The 18,546-nt window shown below is 52.7% G+C and overlaps 9 protein-coding genes across 9 annotated transcripts; 3 read left to right on the forward strand and 6 right to left on the reverse strand.

Moving 5' to 3' along the window:
• Window positions 1–120: 120 nt before the first annotated feature.
• Window positions 121–4,140, reverse strand: SCP_0407250 (hypothetical protein; the record flags this gene model as incomplete). Its single annotated transcript, XM_027757453.1, has 13 exons — window positions 121–625; window positions 676–736; window positions 788–914; window positions 972–1,046; window positions 1,099–1,262; window positions 1,318–1,406; window positions 1,463–1,563; window positions 1,617–1,690; window positions 1,745–2,068; window positions 2,135–2,318; window positions 2,368–2,458; window positions 2,505–3,049; window positions 3,100–4,140. The coding sequence occupies 13 exons, from the start codon at window positions 4,138–4,140 to the stop codon at window positions 121–123; spliced, it is 3,381 nt and encodes a 1,126-aa protein (XP_027613254.1).
• A 245-nt stretch (window positions 4,141–4,385) lies between these two features.
• SCP_0407260 (LisH domain-containing protein) lies at window positions 4,386–5,832 on the reverse strand (the record flags this gene model as incomplete). Its single annotated transcript, XM_027757454.1, has 6 exons — window positions 4,386–4,452; window positions 4,516–4,670; window positions 4,727–5,168; window positions 5,227–5,327; window positions 5,382–5,513; window positions 5,566–5,832. 6 exons carry the CDS (start codon window positions 5,830–5,832, stop codon window positions 4,386–4,388), a joined length of 1,164 nt encoding a protein of 387 aa, XP_027613255.1.
• A 481-nt stretch (window positions 5,833–6,313) lies between these two features.
• Window positions 6,314–7,216, reverse strand: SCP_0407270 (hypothetical protein; the record flags this gene model as incomplete). Its single annotated transcript, XM_027757455.1, has 3 exons — window positions 6,314–6,510; window positions 6,574–6,851; window positions 6,960–7,216. 3 exons carry the CDS (start codon window positions 7,214–7,216, stop codon window positions 6,314–6,316), a joined length of 732 nt encoding a protein of 243 aa, XP_027613256.1.
• A 530-nt stretch (window positions 7,217–7,746) lies between these two features.
• SCP_0407280 (hypothetical protein) lies at window positions 7,747–9,844 on the forward strand (the record flags this gene model as incomplete). The annotated part of the gene is made up of 11 exons (XM_027757456.1): window positions 7,747–8,019; window positions 8,091–8,148; window positions 8,206–8,319; window positions 8,372–8,495; window positions 8,557–8,713; window positions 8,765–8,934; window positions 8,995–9,020; window positions 9,076–9,122; window positions 9,189–9,472; window positions 9,537–9,618; window positions 9,671–9,844. The coding sequence occupies 11 exons, from the start codon at window positions 7,747–7,749 to the stop codon at window positions 9,842–9,844; spliced, it is 1,509 nt and encodes a 502-aa protein (XP_027613257.1).
• A 309-nt stretch (window positions 9,845–10,153) lies between these two features.
• Window positions 10,154–13,063, reverse strand: SCP_0407290 (Long-chain-fatty-acid--CoA ligase 2; the record flags this gene model as incomplete). The annotated part of the gene is made up of 16 exons (XM_027757457.1): window positions 10,154–10,232; window positions 10,292–10,378; window positions 10,436–10,731; window positions 10,784–10,890; window positions 10,944–11,150; window positions 11,204–11,315; window positions 11,365–11,643; window positions 11,697–11,821; window positions 11,869–11,890; window positions 11,945–12,024; window positions 12,079–12,266; window positions 12,318–12,324; window positions 12,383–12,466; window positions 12,531–12,815; window positions 12,872–12,886; window positions 12,958–13,063. The coding sequence occupies 16 exons, from the start codon at window positions 13,061–13,063 to the stop codon at window positions 10,154–10,156; spliced, it is 2,079 nt and encodes a 692-aa protein (XP_027613258.1).
• A 583-nt stretch (window positions 13,064–13,646) lies between these two features.
• On the reverse strand, window positions 13,647–14,713 carry SCP_0407300 (Peflin; the record flags this gene model as incomplete). Its single annotated transcript, XM_027757458.1, has 8 exons — window positions 13,647–13,667; window positions 13,716–13,770; window positions 13,823–13,925; window positions 13,980–14,144; window positions 14,210–14,243; window positions 14,301–14,341; window positions 14,396–14,407; window positions 14,461–14,713. 8 exons carry the CDS (start codon window positions 14,711–14,713, stop codon window positions 13,647–13,649), a joined length of 684 nt encoding a protein of 227 aa, XP_027613259.1.
• A 584-nt stretch (window positions 14,714–15,297) lies between these two features.
• Window positions 15,298–16,672, forward strand: SCP_0407310 (HAD-like protein; the record flags this gene model as incomplete). The annotated part of the gene is made up of 9 exons (XM_027757459.1): window positions 15,298–15,333; window positions 15,417–15,508; window positions 15,567–15,715; window positions 15,780–15,823; window positions 15,876–15,948; window positions 16,015–16,225; window positions 16,291–16,377; window positions 16,438–16,478; window positions 16,548–16,672. The coding sequence occupies 9 exons, from the start codon at window positions 15,298–15,300 to the stop codon at window positions 16,670–16,672; spliced, it is 858 nt and encodes a 285-aa protein (XP_027613260.1).
• Window positions 16,673–16,805: 133 nt separating this feature from the next.
• SCP_0407320 (predicted protein) lies at window positions 16,806–17,201 on the reverse strand (the record flags this gene model as incomplete). The annotated part of the gene is made up of 4 exons (XM_027757460.1): window positions 16,806–16,856; window positions 16,928–16,981; window positions 17,034–17,099; window positions 17,151–17,201. 4 exons carry the CDS (start codon window positions 17,199–17,201, stop codon window positions 16,806–16,808), a joined length of 222 nt encoding a protein of 73 aa, XP_027613261.1.
• Window positions 17,202–17,472: 271 nt separating this feature from the next.
• Window positions 17,473–18,416, forward strand: SCP_0407330 (Nucleolar protein; the record flags this gene model as incomplete). The annotated part of the gene is made up of 4 exons (XM_027757461.1): window positions 17,473–17,569; window positions 17,639–17,699; window positions 17,758–18,116; window positions 18,196–18,416. The coding sequence occupies 4 exons, from the start codon at window positions 17,473–17,475 to the stop codon at window positions 18,414–18,416; spliced, it is 738 nt and encodes a 245-aa protein (XP_027613262.1).
• Window positions 18,417–18,546: the final 130 nt, after the last annotated feature.

Below are 18,546 nucleotides of genomic sequence, written 5' to 3' on the forward strand. Positions count from 1 at the left end.
GATAGGAACCGCTTGCTACATAACCAAGATAATACACCAAGAAGAGTGAAGACGCCATAAATCCGCCATACGGTCCAGAATAAATAACAATAGATGACCGTCTGATATATGCCAATTGGGTTATGGGGGCTCTCGGAATCGTGATCGCTCCGAAAGAGTGCCTGCCCTCAACCGGATCTCTCGGAGTTCTTGCCAGAGACTGCTCCGGGCGGCCTCACCCACCGATGGACCCGATGCTACAGATCTCGCTGGTCGCTCGTCATCCCGCATGCCACCCCCGTAGGACGACTCGGCACGGGTGGGGCTAGGATCGCGGGTCGTAGTCCCACGAGTAGAGAGCTTGGGCCGCGAGGGACTGATCGAGGCTCGCGTCCTCGTCAGCCTCCTCTCAGATCGTTCTGGAGACCGCAGCTTGCTCGTGAGCAAACTCACGATACCCGTCTTTCCCGGGCGTGGACATCCGATGGATGGCCCTGCGGCTGCGTTAGAGGGGTCTTTGCCAGGGCTGCTGGAGCGCAGTGTCCTCGGGAATACACTTCTGGGCGGCTGAGTGCCCATAGTAAATCGCGGGTTTTCGATGACTTGGCGGGGTGCTGCAGTTGGGAGACGAAGGTATCGCGCGCGACTGGGGCGTGGATCAGACATACAAAAATATCATCCAAGAATCAGACTTACGCGACGGCCTTCAGTTCAATCTTGGTCTTGTACGTCTTAAGCCATTTGTCGAATGTTTGGGCTGGAGAAGACGTCAGTCTCTCAGAATGTCGGCCTACTGTGTAGAACTCACCTAAAACAGACCGGCGGTCCATATCGCGCGCAGTTCGAGCTTGTAAGGCACGAGGCATGGCGTCCCGCCAGATCTGCCAGGCCTTTGCCTTGGCACGAGACGCGTGGAACCTTACAGCAGGCAGGGACTGCAATTGTTGCAAGGAGTCAGCACTAGGGAACGCCTCCCATTCCATCGGCCATACCTTCGTCTTTGAATGCCAGATACCGAATGCGCGGAACATGGTATTCGTCTCTTTTTGCATGAGGAAGTCATCTGCCTGCAATGCTAGTCAGCTCCGCCCGGAATTAGACAGATGAGGCATTGCTCACAACAGGCTGCAGTCGGATGTCTTGGAAGCGTTCCCGCCATTTATCCCATGCGGCGGCTACCACAGTCAGCTTCATCTCTTCTTCTTTTTCCTGCAGATAAAGGCGCCTGTGTCGAACCTTCCTCGCGGCTGTCAACCAGCGGTAGAACATCCGGCGCATGTTCTCTGCAATATGTAATTAGTGAAATGGAATCTAGCTCAACAGCAGGCAAAGGCTTACCTTCGCGTTTGACGTCTTGATAGCTCTCCATCAGGCTCAGTTCCTCAACATGCCGTATACATAACCCCTTCCACTTTTTGAAGGCATTACTGGATGAGCGACGGGTTAGTAATGAGACATACAAGTCATTTGGCATGATACTGACGCGAGAATGGTGCTCTCGACCTTTTGGGTAGTCTCCAACTCGCGGAACTTGATGTTGGCTACATGATTTGTCCAATGAGTCAATGCACCGGAGAGTATGCGCTGTGTATTATTGTCAGTTAAGTGTTAAATTCCGCGCCACCTGGCACACAGACCAGAGCGATGCGCTGCTGAATGATCATCTCAGCCAGCTTGCGTTGCTGTTGTCGCTGTGTGGCCTTCTGCCACTCTGATGGAGAAAATAATCGTCAGCTTTCATTTCGCCCTCAATATGACAACACACCCTCAAGGAATTTCTTGACTATTTGGCCTTCGAACACTTTCAGTTTCGTCTCCAGGCGCCTTTGCACAAGCTTTGCGGCCCATTTGTTGTAGAACGTCCTCAGCACGAAGTACTTGTTTGCCAGCTTCGCCTGCTTGATCATCCGCAGTTTTGTCCTCAGCTCCAGGCGCCATACCAGAAGCATCTTGTATTGCAGCTGAGCTGACCGGTAGTGCACCGCGAAAGCATGGGCATTGCGATGCGTGGTGTGGACTTGGCGCCATTTTTGCAGGGATGAAAATGCTAGTGTCGAGGAGGAGCGCATAGAGAAGGCGACGGCTAGATCTGCAGAACGGAACAAGCTCAGTCCAACGCTATAGTTCTGGATCTCTTTGCGGCTACGGGACTGACCTTCGAGTTCTCGTTGCTGCCGTACGCGTCTCTTCCATACCGCCACGGCTTGCTTGAGTAGACGCGCGGTCCTTACACGATCCAGTAACTTTCCCCGTTCATGAGCCTTCCATACTCGCATAACTGCCCGAACAAGCACGTCATTCTGGCGCGCCAGGTGTTTGGATGCGCGACTCTCAAGGGTCTGTACATATTCATCGGTGATTGTGCAAATAAAAATATAGACAACTCACTCGTATCCGGTCTCGCGCAGCCTTCCATGCACCGAGAGCGCGTTTCACCACAATCACGTCGTAGAACCCATCGGCGACCCGGTTATCGTGCCTAGTCTCCGATTAGTGACGAAGGCGCATGAAAGTAATCGGCTCACAGTCGGCCTCTCCAAACATCCATCACATCACCCATCACCCGCAGGCCGACGCGTTCAGTTATCGTCCTCTCTGCCTTCCGGACCTCCATGGTGCAGCGCCACATGTCCCAGCACTTTGAGACCTGCTCTACTTCTTTGGCATATATGAAGTGATCCGCCGCAGCGTCCAGCTGGTCGAGCGAACCCAGCCTGAGTTTCCACCGCCGAAGGAATCGAATTACGAGCTTCTCTGAATACTGCTGCCCCGAAAGGTGAGACTGATACGACTGGCGCCACTTGGCCCACGCATCTTTGACCAGCTTAGTTTCGTGGTTCTCGCGCACGGTTTTCATTTTCGCGCGCATATCATTTCGCCAGTTTGCTTGCTTCTTCTCTTTGAGCTTCGTCTTCCAGACGTGAAGCGCAAGCTTGAGCCGGCGGTTGTTGGAGAGCTCGTAGACACGTTTGTAGAGCTCATGGTGTTCAGCGGTGCGCTCGCGCCAGCGCTGCAGCGCGATGCGGAGAATTAGGTGATCGCGTGCTTCGGTGATTTGCTCGTGGGTCGTCTATCAAAATATGCAGTCAGGCAATGTCTCTGCGAGTGAATGCCACGTACGATGATCCATTGGTATCCCTGCCGCCAGACATCCCAGCAGCGCTCGAGCAGCCTCTCGTCGCGGAACCTGTCCGCATCCTGCTCGTCCTGAGCCATTTTGATTTTGCTCCACGCGTCCTCTTCATTGACCACGCTGTCCCTCCGCTCCTTGCCTCGCGGGACCAAGCGACGAAGCGCTATGGGCTGGATCGACGGTGGCGATGCAGACGCAGTCCTGCTTAGCGGTAATTTAGCTAGAGCAATATGCCTGGGAGGCACCACGTCACGCATAGCCGCACCGTAAGATGGTGGAATTGTGGAAGGAGCGTGGGCTGAGTCGCCCGTCGCCTCTGACGTTTCTGCATCCCAGTGACCAAGTTGACGCGTCGGAGTAGGGCGGGATGCAAACGCACGTCTCGGATTATAGCTCGCGGCAGGAATACCAGTATCAAGGCCCAGGGAGTTCGTCGTGGTAGTAGTGAAAGTGGGAGAAATAGGTGGCCTGGTGGCCTGTGGGATGTGGTGGTACTGAAGGGCGGTGACTGGACTTTCCGGGGCGACATCGGCGTCTTCTGGGTGAGAGTGTAATGTAAGTGTATCCTCTGGCCGGACATTGTTGATCCCTGCCGTGAGACGCGTCGAAATCCTGGTGGACGCGGGGGCGGCCCGTGTCACACGTGTCGTTCGTCGGGCACCTCCTGCCCCTACCACGTATCCCTGCTGCTGCTTTATCATCGCCCATTTCTCTCCCCAGTTCTTGCCTCGCAGAGTGCCCAGTTTTAAGAGTTTGCCATAGTACACCACCTCGTTTTGCGGGTCCAACCCACGCTCTTGAAGGAGATCGTTATATGCCTTGAACACTGTCAAGAACGTCGTCGCAGATGCAGGTGCGCGCTCTATCACGGCATCGATGAAGTCGACTTCTTCTGGGGAGAGATCGACAAGCTCTGGCACAGAGATGGTGGAGCTACGCGAGTTATCCAGGTCTTTGGCGAGGGTAGCAGCAGGGATGGCGGAAGATTTGGGTGGAGGTGACGCGCGGACAGGTCGAAAGCGTGACATTTTCCAAGCAGATCGTCAGAAAATAAAGAGATATACATGCGGTCAAGCCGACATGTGTGGTCGACTTCACGAACGACCGTGTGGACGCGTGCGGCACGTGACACAGTCGCGCCAGTGGCGAGCTTTTGAGTCGTTCCGTGTAGGCCAATTAAACACTGTAAAATAAATGCTACAGATATACGAATGATGCAGTACAGAGTGGGGAGATAGATCTACAGAAATGTCTTATACCTGGCCTCCTCCTTTCAGAAATACACCCGCAGCGCACCGGTGATCTGCGATTCCATTGGGCAGTATGGGCACTTGACCCGGCTAGAAGGTAAAGTACAGCGGTATTAGTGATATAATACGTAGAGTAAAGCATTGACCACTCACCCTCCCGGCTTGCTCAATTTATGCAAGCTATCCTTAGTAATAACATGGCCGCACGTCATCATCATGGGCGGGTTCTGCTCAGTCGACTGTTCCTTCGACACAGGACACGAAAATATCGAGTGGTAGCGGTTTTCCGCGGGCAACGGGATCTCAATCTACATAGCGCGCCACCAATCAGCCTTGAAGCACTCGAGCAAGTCACATAACACACGGGCAACTCGTCTGACTGGCTCCACTCGCTCTTGCGCTCCCGCATGATCTTACGGCCCTTCTCGATGCGCGCCAGCGCCCCACCACCACCGATGTCGCCCACGACTCGCAGGGGCACCTGTCGGCTCATGCCGAGGCTCGCACAATACTCCTTCGCAAACATCGGCTCGAGGTCGAGGTGGAGCGAGGGCGATGCGAGGTCCGCGTATGGCGACGCCTGCAGGCGTGTCAGCGGCAGGAATGCGATGCACGCCATTAGCCGCCGGATTTCTGTGTCGTGCTGCGAGTGAAATTGTGGGAGCGTGGCGCGAGCGTAGGCTAGTGCAGTGGAAACGTCGGGTGGGTGCGAGGCGAGGAGGAGACGGATGTACTGCGAGCGGTGGAGGTGGAACTCGAGGGATGAGGAACGCGAATGCAGGAACGCTCGGTTGCATTCTGTCCACCTGCATACGGACGCGATGTGAGAATGATAGGCAATGATGATCAGGACGTGTGACTGACTCTAATGCAGGTCCAATATTCTGTTGCTTCAGGGCTGTGATGATACGGTGCAAGTCGACGAAGTGTACACGAGTCGCTTGAGAGATGTCCGCACCAGACTCCTGGACACCAGTTGTATTGAACATAAATCGGGCGGGATACACGCGCATACGTACTTCAATGAAATTCTCGGCAGTATTGAACTGACCAGTGCGAAGGAAATGCAAGGCTATCGTGCGTTCTAACGCGGCTGTAGCTTCGTAAGACGAGAACAGAGGAGCATACGACGGTAATGGTGTTGTAAACTTCTGTGCCCGACCAGTCCACACCTCGTTATATGGCATGCAATTACACACACACCTTATCCAAAGCCTTGCCATACTTCCCCAAAGTGCTGTAAACCTCCTTCTGCCTATCCTCGATCTCTTTCCGCTTCGTTTCAACGGTCTTGGCCAGTATAACAAGTGTCTCCTCAGACGCCGAGCCTGCTCGCAGGCGGTCCTTCACCTCGCGGAGGGAGTACAGGAGTGAGTCAAGCGAGTCAGAGATACTCGGAGACTTTCCCTTAGAAGAATTAGTGGAAGTCAGCTTCTCCAATTTCGCGAGCTCCTTCAAAGGACCGTCCATGTTGTATGCAACACAATAGATCTTGGTGGTCCGAGTCGCCGTATCCACTCACCGGGCGCTAAAATCTCCGGGAGATCTCTGAATCGTACACGTGAGACGGTGGAGATTTCGTCTCAAGCTACTCAGGACATACAAGTTCAAATTTGTCTACGACTATGCGAACATTATAGCCATTCCTGCACAACGAAACCGGGAGGGAGAGAGAGATACTAGTACTACGCGTGTATATCGTAAAATAGAGTACAAGCAGAAAGCAAGACAATATTCAGAATGTCATGTGGTCATCAGAGACAACAGAAAAGACTAGAATAGTGGATATCGAGGGGCCCAAGAGGAACGTACTAACCGACAGATATACACTAAGAAGATCACAAAGTTACAAGGACATAGATGGGGCGTGGTACTGTGAGCTCACAACGAAGGAAGTATACGGCGAAACGCTGCTCGACTTGTCTCCGTCGAGCGCCTGATGCCAGAGTACCTAAGACACCATCTCCGACTCCATAACTTCGTCAGGCGTGGGCAATGGGAGTGGAATCGCTGCAGGAGAGAGAGCAGTAGCCATCGGAGAGGGAGAGGGGGAGGGTGAAGCTGATGGCGGACGGAAAATTACAGCACTGTCATACGACGGATGGCGCTGGAAGGGATTGCGAGTGTGCATGCGCGACACCGGCGAGGCTGCAGAGATATGAGATGTGTTACTTCTTCTTAACAGAATCGCACTACGCATAAAACACCTACCTAGAGCATTCGAAGCCAGCAGCTTGAATGGATATGCCACAGGCTCCCCGTCCTTCCGTAAATCGTCAGCAGGATCAACAAGGGTCAATCCAAGCCCTTCGGATGGTAAAGAAGGGCTGATACTCGACGAAGGCGTACGACGATACGAGAAGAAGGAGTGCGACGCGTTGGTATTGGTGGCGCGGAGGATGGGTGAGGTAGGCGCGGGCGGGAAGATAAGGGTGGACGAGTTCAGGATGGAGAAGAACTCTTCCAAGGCCTCGGAGGGGAGGTTGGACCTATACAACAATACTGTTTAGCAAATCGCGAACTAAGACGCACCGGACGTTCTCGAAGATATGGTGTATCTGATCACGTCGTTAGAGGTTATCATTAGCACGACATACCGAGGAGAAGCGCGAGGAGATACAGAGTCTCTGTCGCAGGAGTCGGGATATTTGGAGTCCCCGTCTGCTGGATCTTCTCCCAGCTTGAGGCGATCGAAGGCATCGGCAGGAGTAGAGACAAGACGAACGCTTGAAGCTGGGGTGTGCGGGCGAGGACGATGAACTGGAGAACGGAAGTGCGAGTAAGGAGTGGGAGCAGCTAGTCGCACTGGGCGAGGCGCCACGAGAACGGTGTTTTCGTGAGCATTAAGCGTCATTGTAGAAAAGCAGATATACAAGGAGGAGTACTGTTGGTGGTTGGTGATGAGGAGAAGGAGAAAGTGGCTGGGTTGTTTGGACGCATTTACAAGGTCTATGGCGGCTCTGGAGGCGCCAGTCACGTGATAGAGGATGATCTGATGAGCCGATAAGGAAGGTGTGGAATTGAGAGGAAGCTCCAGGCTGTGGCCGAGGATCTCCCACCAGTGCCGCTATGCGCCCTCAGGACCCATCGGCACGAATGGCGCAATATTAGTGTTCCTTGTCCTCCTCATCCAGCTTGTCCTGGGAAATATATGCTCGAAGGTTTTGCAGGAGAGCCGGACGGATCAGCAGTCACATCCAGAGCAGATTGTTGCGCGAGAGCTAGTCATGTCCAACGGTACAACACGTAAATGATAATTCTTCTCCAGCTCAGCATCAAATTCTCGCTATCTGAAAACGTCACCTGCGACTCTCCTTATAATAAGACCTTCCTCCCCCGTTTTCATGTCACCTTCCTTGCCAGTCTCCTCCAAGCTGAGTGGTCATGGTGGTCAGTTCCTCTCAGCATGACGCACCCAGGCGTCTCGTAGACGAGCAGGATGTCTTCGAGAGCAACACCGACGCTCTCGAAGGTCAAAAGTCTGAGCCTAAGGCCACCGTTACCCCCCTCCCAAAGGCCCAGCTCTTCACCCTCTGTACTGTAAGACTGGTCGATCCCATCGCATTCACACAGATTTTCCCTTATGTCAACGAGATGATGGAGCGGCTACGCCTCACCAACGATCCGTCGAAGATTGGTTTCTACAGTGGGATGGTGGTGAGCAGCAAGCGCCCGCGTGTGCCGGGTCGTTCGAAGGGATGCTCAATCGTCGGGCCGTATTCTTCTAGGAAAGCAGTTTTGCCATCTCTCAGCTGTGTTGCATATACCACTGGGCACGCCTTTCCGGTACGTTGTCCATTCGCAACAAACAACCGATTAAACGCGGTACCGACCTCTATGCAGATAGAATAGGTCGTCGCCCGGTGGTTCTCGTCGGTGTTGCTGGAATTGGGTTTGCTACTATCTGTTTTGGCTTGTCGCACACTCTTACTGCTGTTTTGTTCGCTCGCTGTCTGGGTATGCTTCCCCCACCTTCCCACCTCCCGCGAAAACTGAGTCACTCTCGCAGCCGGTATATTCTCTGGCAACATCGCAGTTGTCCACTCCGTTCTTGGCGAATTAACCGACTCTACCAACCAAGCGACCGCCTTCCCGATTTACGGATTGTTCTGGCCGTTAGGTGCCATCGTCGGGTAAGTGCAACAGGGCCGTTCTGCAATAATTGGTAGTACTGACTCCCGCTCCCTTCTGCAGGCCTCTGCTAGGAGGCACTTTTTCTAATCCCGCAGAACGATTTCCGCAATTTTTCGACTACGAGTTCCTCAAGGCATATCCTTATTTTCTCCCATGCTTAGTGGCTGGGATTGTATCCCTTATGGGCGCCACCCTCGTATACTTCTGCCTGGAAGAAGTCGTAGTTTTCTCTTTCAACTCAAGCCCGCCGCTGATTATTGGTGTACAGACACTGCCGAGTAAACGGTGGAAGAATGACTATGTACAAATGCGGCAAATGGGTTCAGAACATAGAGGCGGTGATCCAGAAAAGCCGCCAGAGCCCAAGAGTCTCAAATTCTTACTATCAATACCCGTCATCCGTGCCCTGTGCCTCAGTGGATTCGCTTTGACCTTCCTGTGAGTACAGTCGTCGCACATATAGTCAACCAACCGTTGACATCCATCCGTGCAATGCAGCAATACCGGCTTTGATGTCACATTTGGTACGGCTCAGTGGATATTTGAATATGCATCACGGCTGATATTGAACCGGTCCAGTACTCTTCTGCTACTCCCCTATCCAGCGCGGCGGTCTCGCTTTCACGGTATGTTTCGTAGCATTACTGTGGTTCCTCCATCATTTACTGACGTTGCACTACTCCACTTTACAGGCGTCCGAAATCGGGTACTCACTCGCAACATCGGGCGTGATCTCCGTGCTGCTCCAGTTGTTCTGCATGCCGTACCTGCTGCGCAAGGTCGAACATGCGAAGATGTACAACTTCTGCATGGCGCTCTGGCCGTACTGTTACGTGCTCCTCCCCGGCCTCAACCTCCTCGCTCGCGGCGGCATCGACGAGGCGACTGGCCAGATCCTCCCCGCATCGCGCGCGTTCATCTGGATGGGCATCGCCGGCCTGCTGTCCATCGCGAAGGTCGCGGGCTTGGCGTTCTCGTGAGTGTTGCTGACCGTCCACGGGCATGACACACCTTGAAGTATCGTCTCACCGTGTTCGCAGTATCAGCATGATCCTAGTGAAGGACGCCGCCCCCGATCCTGACTCCCTCGGGGCCACTAACGGCCTCGCACAGTTCGCGATGGTAAAGCCTGTACACCCTTAATGCGCTCACGCTCGCTGACGGCCGCGCCCAGTGCTTCGCCCGCTCATTCAGCCCCGCGTTCGCGAGCTCGCTTTTCGCGTTCTCAAACAGATATGAGTTCATCTTGCTCCGATACCTGTGGGTCCTGGTAATGGTGATCTTATCCTTCCTCGGCACCACGCTATCGCGCCGCATCGCGGAGATTAGAAAGACGTCGTACACTTAAACACCACGAAGCTAGATTCAATGTAACCTTAGAGGACTTTTGCATATGTTTTGTAGTAGAAAGAATCCATATAACGCGTTTCACAGACATGTGGACATGCGCAGTTGGGTGGCGTGATCCGTCAACGCAAGTCGATGGCAAGACACGAGTTATTTGAGCAACCGTGTTTGCTCCAGAAAAAACACCGAATACACGTCGCACGTAACCCAGCAAGTGTACGTCATTACGGCAGGTTTGTAGCCTTAGATGTAGAATCGCACAATCACCGTCGTAGTTCAATCAGACCCGGAGATAACATCAATAGTACGCCTAAAGCTTCGACGACGACAGCTCGGGAAGCTCGTAGAGCGCGTCCAACACGTCCTTGAACTTCTCGTACGTCTGAGGGCTGCATGACGACATTGATCAACAGCTGCACGGGAAGAGAAGATGCGAAAAGACGCGTACCGGCGGACCTTCAGCGTCGGCGTGAGACACCCGTTGTCCACCGTGAACGCGTCGAGGGTCGCATGTATCCGCTTGATCATCTCGAACCTACTCATGACGGGGTCAGGCGTCGCTCCGATCAGTCGTAGTGCACGTAGCACGCACCCTTTGAGCTTGTTGGTCCTAGCCTCTTCCGTCATTTCTGACAGGATGGCAGATTGCACACGAGGATCGTCCACTGCCGTTGCTAGGGCTGAGATGTCCTCGGGATCTATGCGCCGACCCAGCAATCGGGACACGAGGAACGAGAGCTGGGCAGGATCAGGAACGACTACGGCCACCAGATACGACTGGAGGGAGTCGCCATGGACGAACAATTGGGCAACCAGTGGACATGAGCTGTAGACATTCTCGATGTTCTCGAGCGCGACGTATTCGCCCTGAGCGAGCTTCATTATATTCTGCTTATATGTCAGTATCGCTACAACACAGTGAGGGCCAACAAAAACACACCTTGACACGGTCAATGATCTTGACGCGTAGATGCTCGTCGAAAAGGCCGACGTCGCCTGTGTGCACCCAACCTTCCTCGTCAATCGTTGCTCTCGTATTCTTCTCGTCTACGTGGTGACTATCAGTGACATATTGATTTTAGCATGGACTGTATGCTCACCCTTGTAATAACGCTTGAAACAGTGGTCACCGCGCATGACGATCTCTCCTCGAGGGAAAGGCTTGTCCTCCGCCGTGTAACCCATCGAGGGAACATCAACGAGTTTGATTTCGGTGTTTGGAGTCACCGGGCCAACTGTCCCAGACGATGAAGGATCCGCATACCAGACGTGAGTACAAGTGCCACAATTCTCGGTCATCCCATAACCTGATGCAATTGCCGTGAGTGCCCCTCCACAAACAGTTGCTCATGCAATATACCTTCGAGCACGTCGCAAAGTAGCGCAATTCTAATGAAGTCCATGACGGCTGGACTAATGGGCGCAGATCCCACAGCAAGGAGATCTACGTGACCACCAAGCGCGGCTGCGACCTACAGAGACGTTAGTGTGACAGAGAAAAGGCGGTCGCCATCTGCGTACCTTGCTGAAGACAAGACGGTCCCAGATGGCGTGTTTACGCTCTCCAGTCGTATGCAGTCTCTCCAACTTCGCACTCACTGCTCGGTTGAATAGTGCACCCTTCAGCCCAGGCGCTGTTGATGCAATCATAGCGGCTTGGTATATCCTGTTCAATACTCTGGGCACTGCGGACATGAAATGAGGCTTTAGTACTTGAACGTCTTCCAATAATCGCAAAGGGTCTCCTGTGGAGAAACCGATGGCCCCACCCATTGCGACTATGACCAGGGACATTGTTCGCTGAATTGGGCATATGAGTATGTACACGGTAATCAATCAGCACTGCAGCATACCTCGAAAATATGTGCCAGTGGCAGATATGAAATGGCACGTCTGCCCTTGGCATATTTCCCCGACTCCTGTGAGCATAGATGGCCCTGCGCGGCAATGGCAAGATTTCCGTGGGTCAACATGACACCTGTCAGAGGTCAATAATGCGCGAGCGAACTGGAAGAGGCTATCCACCTTTGGGGTTCCCCGTTGTGCCCTTTTACAACAAGGTCAATAAGGTCAAAATACAATTCACGCAGAAATCACGAACAGAGGTATAGCAAATAGTTGCAAGCTGGTCTGGGGTTGCACGAACTGGATCCATTGGATTTTGGGCACCGAGCTCCTCCACTGTCAATGTAGTATGTCCCGTGTACTGTGGTCAAAGGAAATTGCTGCACGCACCTTCGAGAATATCCCTTACGATAATGTTCCTTTCTTGACCCCAAGCACCAAGTATCTTCCTGCTTTCGGGCGAGATACTATCCATGACTACGATCATCCTCAACGTCGGCACCTTTGGCCCAAGCTGCAGCAAGAAGGGGATATGATCCAGAGTCACAAAAACGACGGAAATCTCCGCATGATTAATACTTCAAAACATCGTCAACCTTGCACAACGCGTCCGATATAATAGAACTCACATATATTCTGGTGTAAGAGCGGAATATGAGATATTTGTATAAGGTTTCTTGGGGAAGAGACTCACCAAGTGCATCTTTCCCGAGCGTATCGTAGAGCCCAACGCTGACTTTCTGATATGCATGCGCACAAAAATCAACTATCTGCCACTCTGATAGTGAGGGGTATTAGCAATTGATTGGCAACCATCCGGATGAGGCGCCGACGTGGCTCACCAGGAGTATTACGACTCCAAATCCCAACCGTTTCGTACTCTCCGCCCCCGAGAACACCATCTCGGAACAACTTATGGAGACCACTACCAAGCGCACGTTTACGAGCATCCACGGTGGCATATGACTGCCACACATAGTGATCGGCATACTGAAGAGGCTTAGCGGAGACGAGGGGACGATGGCCAAGGCAAGGGCTGTTCGCCGAAACTCTTAGACCCTCCTCGAACATCTCATCCAGAGTGGTGAACATGTTGGGTGTCTGGAGGGTGATCAAGGGATATTGAGCTAGGGAAACATATTGAAGCCATCATCCAGCACGACAGGGTATGACATGCACACACCTGTCCGGTAGTGGCCTACGTCGCAAGTGAGACAAACGGGCGTTGAACATCGCGATCTGAGAAGCTATTATGACTGGTTGAAGTACCTGTCTGCCCTGGCCTCTTCGTCCCCGGCACCTCAACCATCTGCTTATCATAGTTGAGCTGGTCTTTATGCCATTCAACATACTTGATGTACTCCTTCATAGTCATTGAGAACGAAAAAGTGGTTGCGGGACAAGTCGCAGCTGACGGGGATGTCAACTAAGATGGCAGGCGCATCTTGTGAATAAGTAAGGCAGCTAATATAACTGATCTTATTGAGGGGCCGGAGGCGTTACCGTCCGAGCCTCGGTCCGAAATCAGATCATCTCGGCCGCAGCACTACTTTACTTGTTTCAATAAAATGGCCACGAAGCTCTCAATTTTGCAACGATCTCAATAATCTCAATGAAAATCCTTTCCCATAGTTGTGGCGAGTGGTTGAGACACAACACTCCCTTCACGACGAGGCCATTGACGCAATTTCGTGCTCACATCTACCGCGCGCACACCGCGTATTCACCGCGAAGCACTCCGAGGCTCAGATCCGGTGATCTTATGAAACAACGTGATTTCCACCGCGTCTTCCACAGGGGAATAAATTAGGGAAGAAGATATCACATGCAGGTACATGGCGTACAAAAGTCAGATCAGCTTACAGTTAGCAGTGTCATGAGGTGGGGAATAGCATGAGACTTATAATAGGACACGGTCCATCTCGCCGCTACGACGAAGGTGCGTACAAACAGACTCATCAAGGTGCGCTGAGGACAATCTGCGAGTTGCATGAGCAAAAAATGGAATAGATTTTTGTGCAACTCACCTGCATAAATTGCTCGTAATTGAACTGAACCCACCCATCGCGGTTGGTGTCAGCCCTGCAACAGAAACGTCAGTGCCTGGGGGTGTACGCAAATCATATTGACCCACCGTTGAAACGCTTCCGTCAAGGATTTAACGACTACACAGGCACGCACGAAGCGATCGAATGTAATTCCTGGTGGGGGGCCATACTCAGCTGACGGACCAGATGCTACTTTCTTGTTAGCACATGCACGTGGAGCTGAAGGAGCATGTGAATACCCACCGTACTTCTGCTCGATTAAGGTCAAGATATTAGGCGATAAATTGTACCCGAAACTACGCAAAGCTTCTGCTAGTTCGTGGCCGTCGATGGATCCAGACCGGTCACGATCGAAATGTCTGAACACGTTCTGCCAGTCTTGTATATATTTCCAGAGGCCGGAAAACTCTGGACAAATAGACATGAAACAGTGAGAACAACTGCAAACTAAGGAGACAGGGTGCAACAAATACCAGAAAACCCAATTGTGCCGCTACGATCGGTGTCCTGACGTTAATCCAGGATGAGGATCAGCACACAGATGGTATCATAGATAAGACGCACGAAGATGTTCATCAACATCTTTACAGTGTCAAGATCAAATCCTAGACAAACGTCATGAGCTCAAGGTAAGCGTGTCTCCTGGAGAGAGCCCTTACTTGTCCAATTTCCTGAAATTACGATCAAACTGATGTTGCCTCGATATACACGGAGAAACACGTACCATTCACAAGAGCAGCCTGCAGCTCGTTCACACTGATCGCCCCCGAATGATCTGTATCGACCGCGGAGAACCATTGCCACAGCTGAGGGTCCGAACCTGGGGGTGGCCCTGCGGGCGGGCGGGTGGCAACGTAACCGCCACTGGTATAACCGCCTGCGTAGGCCACGTTCTGTGGAGGGGTGCCCGAGAAGCTCGAATGGTGCGAACGGTGTGACTTGTGCAGATGGTGGCTTTGGCTGTAGTTAATGGACATGGTGCAGGTAGTGGAAGTGTGAAGAAAGATGTTGACGGGCGTCTTGATCAGTGGCGCGCTATATTTCGCTGCGGGACCGTGACCATTATGGCCCTGACTCCGAAGATATGATGTGGCGCATCATGAGCCACTCAGGCTATGGTCACCGCCCAAGACTGCAATTAATCTGCCAGACTCGACAGCGCCCAGCCTAGCTATCGAAGAGACACCTATGCAGTGAATTCAGTCCGAGGGCGATCGAATTTGTCCCCATACGATCGCAGCGGTGTTGCACTGGCTGGTAACGAGCGTGACATAAAATTTCCTCCGCGTACGCTGAGTGCTTTGCGAGATACTGGGATTCCTGGATTCCACGTTCATTCAGAATAAACATAGTGAGCAGTTGTAGGCAGTTGTCCATCTGAAGGGCGCCTGTGGACACCAGATGCACTCGAAGTCGCTGCAGCTACTGGGCGACGGCCCGTGATTGCCGAGCACGTGAAATGCCCGAGCGTCTAAAGTCCCTCTCGTTGCCGAAGCAGTGCCCGAAGCATGAGCAAGAGCTTCAAGCTTCAAGCTTCAATGTCCTTCCATGCGGCGTCGAAATGACTTCCCCGCATCTCAAGGCTGTCATATTTGATGTACGAATCTACAGCTTGTCTTCTGTTTCTGGGAATCTGTTCTTCCTGCTTTCAGCGCTGATGGGTGTCTGTGCTTGTCCTAGATTGGCGGGGTAGTTTGCCGTAGCCCCCTCATCGCCATTGCCAAGTATGAACGAGAGCGTGGCATCCCGTACAACTACATCAATTGTTCCATGTGTGTTGGGTCTCGGATTTAGTTCTGTACGAACACGCTAAGATGTTCAATCTCACAGAACAGGCCGTGGCTCGCAGGGCGCGTGGCAGAAGTTCGAGCGCGGTGAGCTATCGCTCTTCCCATTCTACGCCGCCTTCGGTCGTGAGCTTTCCGACACCACGCGTGGAAACGTGTGGTACGCTGAGTATTGCAAGCGGAAGGGCATTGGTGCGTCGTCAGTTAGCATCAACTGATTCCCGTGCTGCGGATTGTTCACAGTGGTGTCTGACAGAGTGCCCTGAACTTCCACAAACGCTCAACATCGATGGGCGCGAGGTAAACAGGATTCGAATGCATATCGGTGCGCATGACTCACACGGTACCTCAGCTTTTCGGTCGAATGATGCGCGAGAGCGGCTCTTGGGATGAGCGGATAGTGGACGCAATACGTCGTATCAGAGGTAGGTCATCAGCCTCAATGTCATGACCCACACAGCGCATCAAGCTCATGGTGTGCGACTATCTAGCCTCTGGGCGATGGCGCGTCATAGCACTCACGAACAACTTCGGCAAGAGCGAGAGGGACATGGTTGGAGATGCACCCCCTTCGCTAGATCAATACCCTGATTTTAGTATCGAGTCCGAGCTTGAGTTTTTGGGCTGGCAAGAAGGTCCCACTCCACCCCGTCTACGGGAGCTCTTCGATGACTTTTGCGACTCGAGCACTTTTGGAATGAGGTATGTCGGATTGCGCTAGTCTCACGACGAGAGTGGAACAGCGAGTTCATCTCAACTGGTATCAGGAAACCCGAGCGCGCGTTCTATGTCCTCGCGTGCGAGAGGAATGATATTCTGCCATCGGAAGCCGTGTTTTTGGATGACCTCGGACTGTACGTCACACCGCTACGCTATCCCTGGAAGCCGCATTTACGTATCCTTCTGGAATGCAGCAACCTGAAGGTGGCGCAGAACCTTGGAATGGAAACAATTCGTGAGTTTGTTGTGCGCATACATTCGGGATTCTGTTATTCATCGTCTATTGTTCTCGCACTGTTCACAGAAGTTCCTATAGGCGACTCGCTTGGAGCTCTGAAGAAGTTGGAAGGCAAGCTAGGCGTCGACCTTACCAGTCATGGCGGAATTGCTCCCAGACATGGTATGCAGGGTACACTCTCGAAGTTGTAGATGTAAATAGAACATCTCTTACGTCGCGTGGGTTCGTATGCATCGTTTCGTCGTAGCCGCCGGAGTCACTTTCGCGAAGCTACGCAATGAATGATTAAATCTATGGGCAGTAACCGTATTGCTGGTCCATGTCCTAGAACGGCTTGTCCGACGCAGGAATCTTATCCGCGTAGTAGCTCCCCACCTGATATGAAATGAAACAAGGTCAGCGACCTTCCATACCCGCACAGAACTTTTCTGCACTGCCCGACTCACCAAGGGTACTTTCGACAAGAAATCACGCTTCACCAATGGCGTCACGGAGAGAAGCTGGTGCATTCCTCTGTCAGACAGATAACAAGCATGTGCCCGAAAAACATACGTAGAGCACATAGATCCCCGCACCAACTCCCCACCAACCGGCGCTGGTACCCCATGTACGCGCTAACTGGAGTCAAGAGGTAAGACAGTCACGCACGCAAACAAGATAAACACTTACGTTCAACGAAATTCTGTGAATCGGTGTTCGTTGGAACAGTACCCGAGACATAACGCTCTACAGAGGTATTTTGCGGTGAAGGGAGAAGCGTCTACGTGGTAATGGTCAACGAATGTTCGCGTCGTGCGGACCCGGAATTCAGCTTCAGAGGCTCGGCAACTGCCGCGTGCCACTTACGGGCGCTAAACGACCTTCGTGCTCCCAAAAGCTGGCTCCGCCGTAAATCTGAGTGGTCCATCTCGTCTAGTACTCGGCTCAACTGCGTCTCGCGGGAGACCTTCATAAACGATTCTGTCATATTCACCGGTTGAACGCCTGAACAATGGCCAATCCCCGGCAACGAAGGAAACTGCGATCTGGCTCGCACAAGCCCGTGCACCATTCGCGTCGGGCGAAGAAAATACTAAAAAAACAATCTCGTCCGTGTTTTCTCCTGCCGTTGAATTCTATTGGCACTCAATGTTCACTGAAGGATCTTGATTCAACAGCGATCCGTGCTCCCAAAGTCCTGCAGGAGTCATGGGATAACCACAAAACCGTTAGACAGAAGTAAGCATAAGATTTTTCACGCGGTTATCAGCCAACCAACTGTCCCTCGGCCTCGCAGTTACGAGGCACTGGGTCTCGTTACTTCTCTGAACCCCACGTCATCGGGCGGAGTGGAGAAGCCTCTGAATATGCATATGTCTGGGTGCGCCGACTCGCCGATGCCAGAGCCCTCGTCGAGCGCAGCACCCGCGTCTAATAGCGTACCGAAAGGGTATGGCCGAATCATCCGGGACGAGGATGGGAACATCGTGGACGTTCAGATGGGAGAGGAAGAAGCCGAAGAAACACCAGCAGATGGGATGCTCGACGATCTACCTGATCCGACCCGAGACGAACAATTGGCAGGTTGGGTCGGACTGGGATCGCACCCGAGTACCCAGCAATTGAACAACGCGACAATCACCCCTGTGGTCCAAGGTAAGAGCCCATTTAGTTGAGAAATCACCGAATGCCCCAATGATCTATTATGCGACCCCTACTGACGTCCGTTACGCAGCCTTGGAGGAAATCTCTAAAGCAAGTGGTAGTAAACGTCCGCCACGGTTCACCTCTGCAGGTGAAGCGGCGACTCTCCGACGATTGATACAAAAGCACAAGGACGACGTGGAGTCCATGGCTCGGGACAGGAAGTTGAACGCCGACCAACGAACGCCTGGTGAGCTGCGTCGAGCGATCACGAAGGCGGGTGGTTTCGCTGCATTGGCAACGGGAGTATAGACCGAGACACGTGTATCTTGCGAAGAACATCGACGCGTTTCTCAACAGTCAATGGAAGGTGTCTTCTACGTCTGAGAATTCACAGAATCCCGGTGGCCTTGGAGCGTCTGTATCATAGATGCGTCGGTAT

This window comes from Sparassis crispa (genome assembly GCF_003851025.1).
Source record: "Sparassis crispa DNA, contig_000003F, whole genome shotgun sequence".
NCBI classification, from domain to species: domain Eukaryota; kingdom Fungi; phylum Basidiomycota; class Agaricomycetes; order Polyporales; family Sparassidaceae; genus Sparassis; species Sparassis crispa.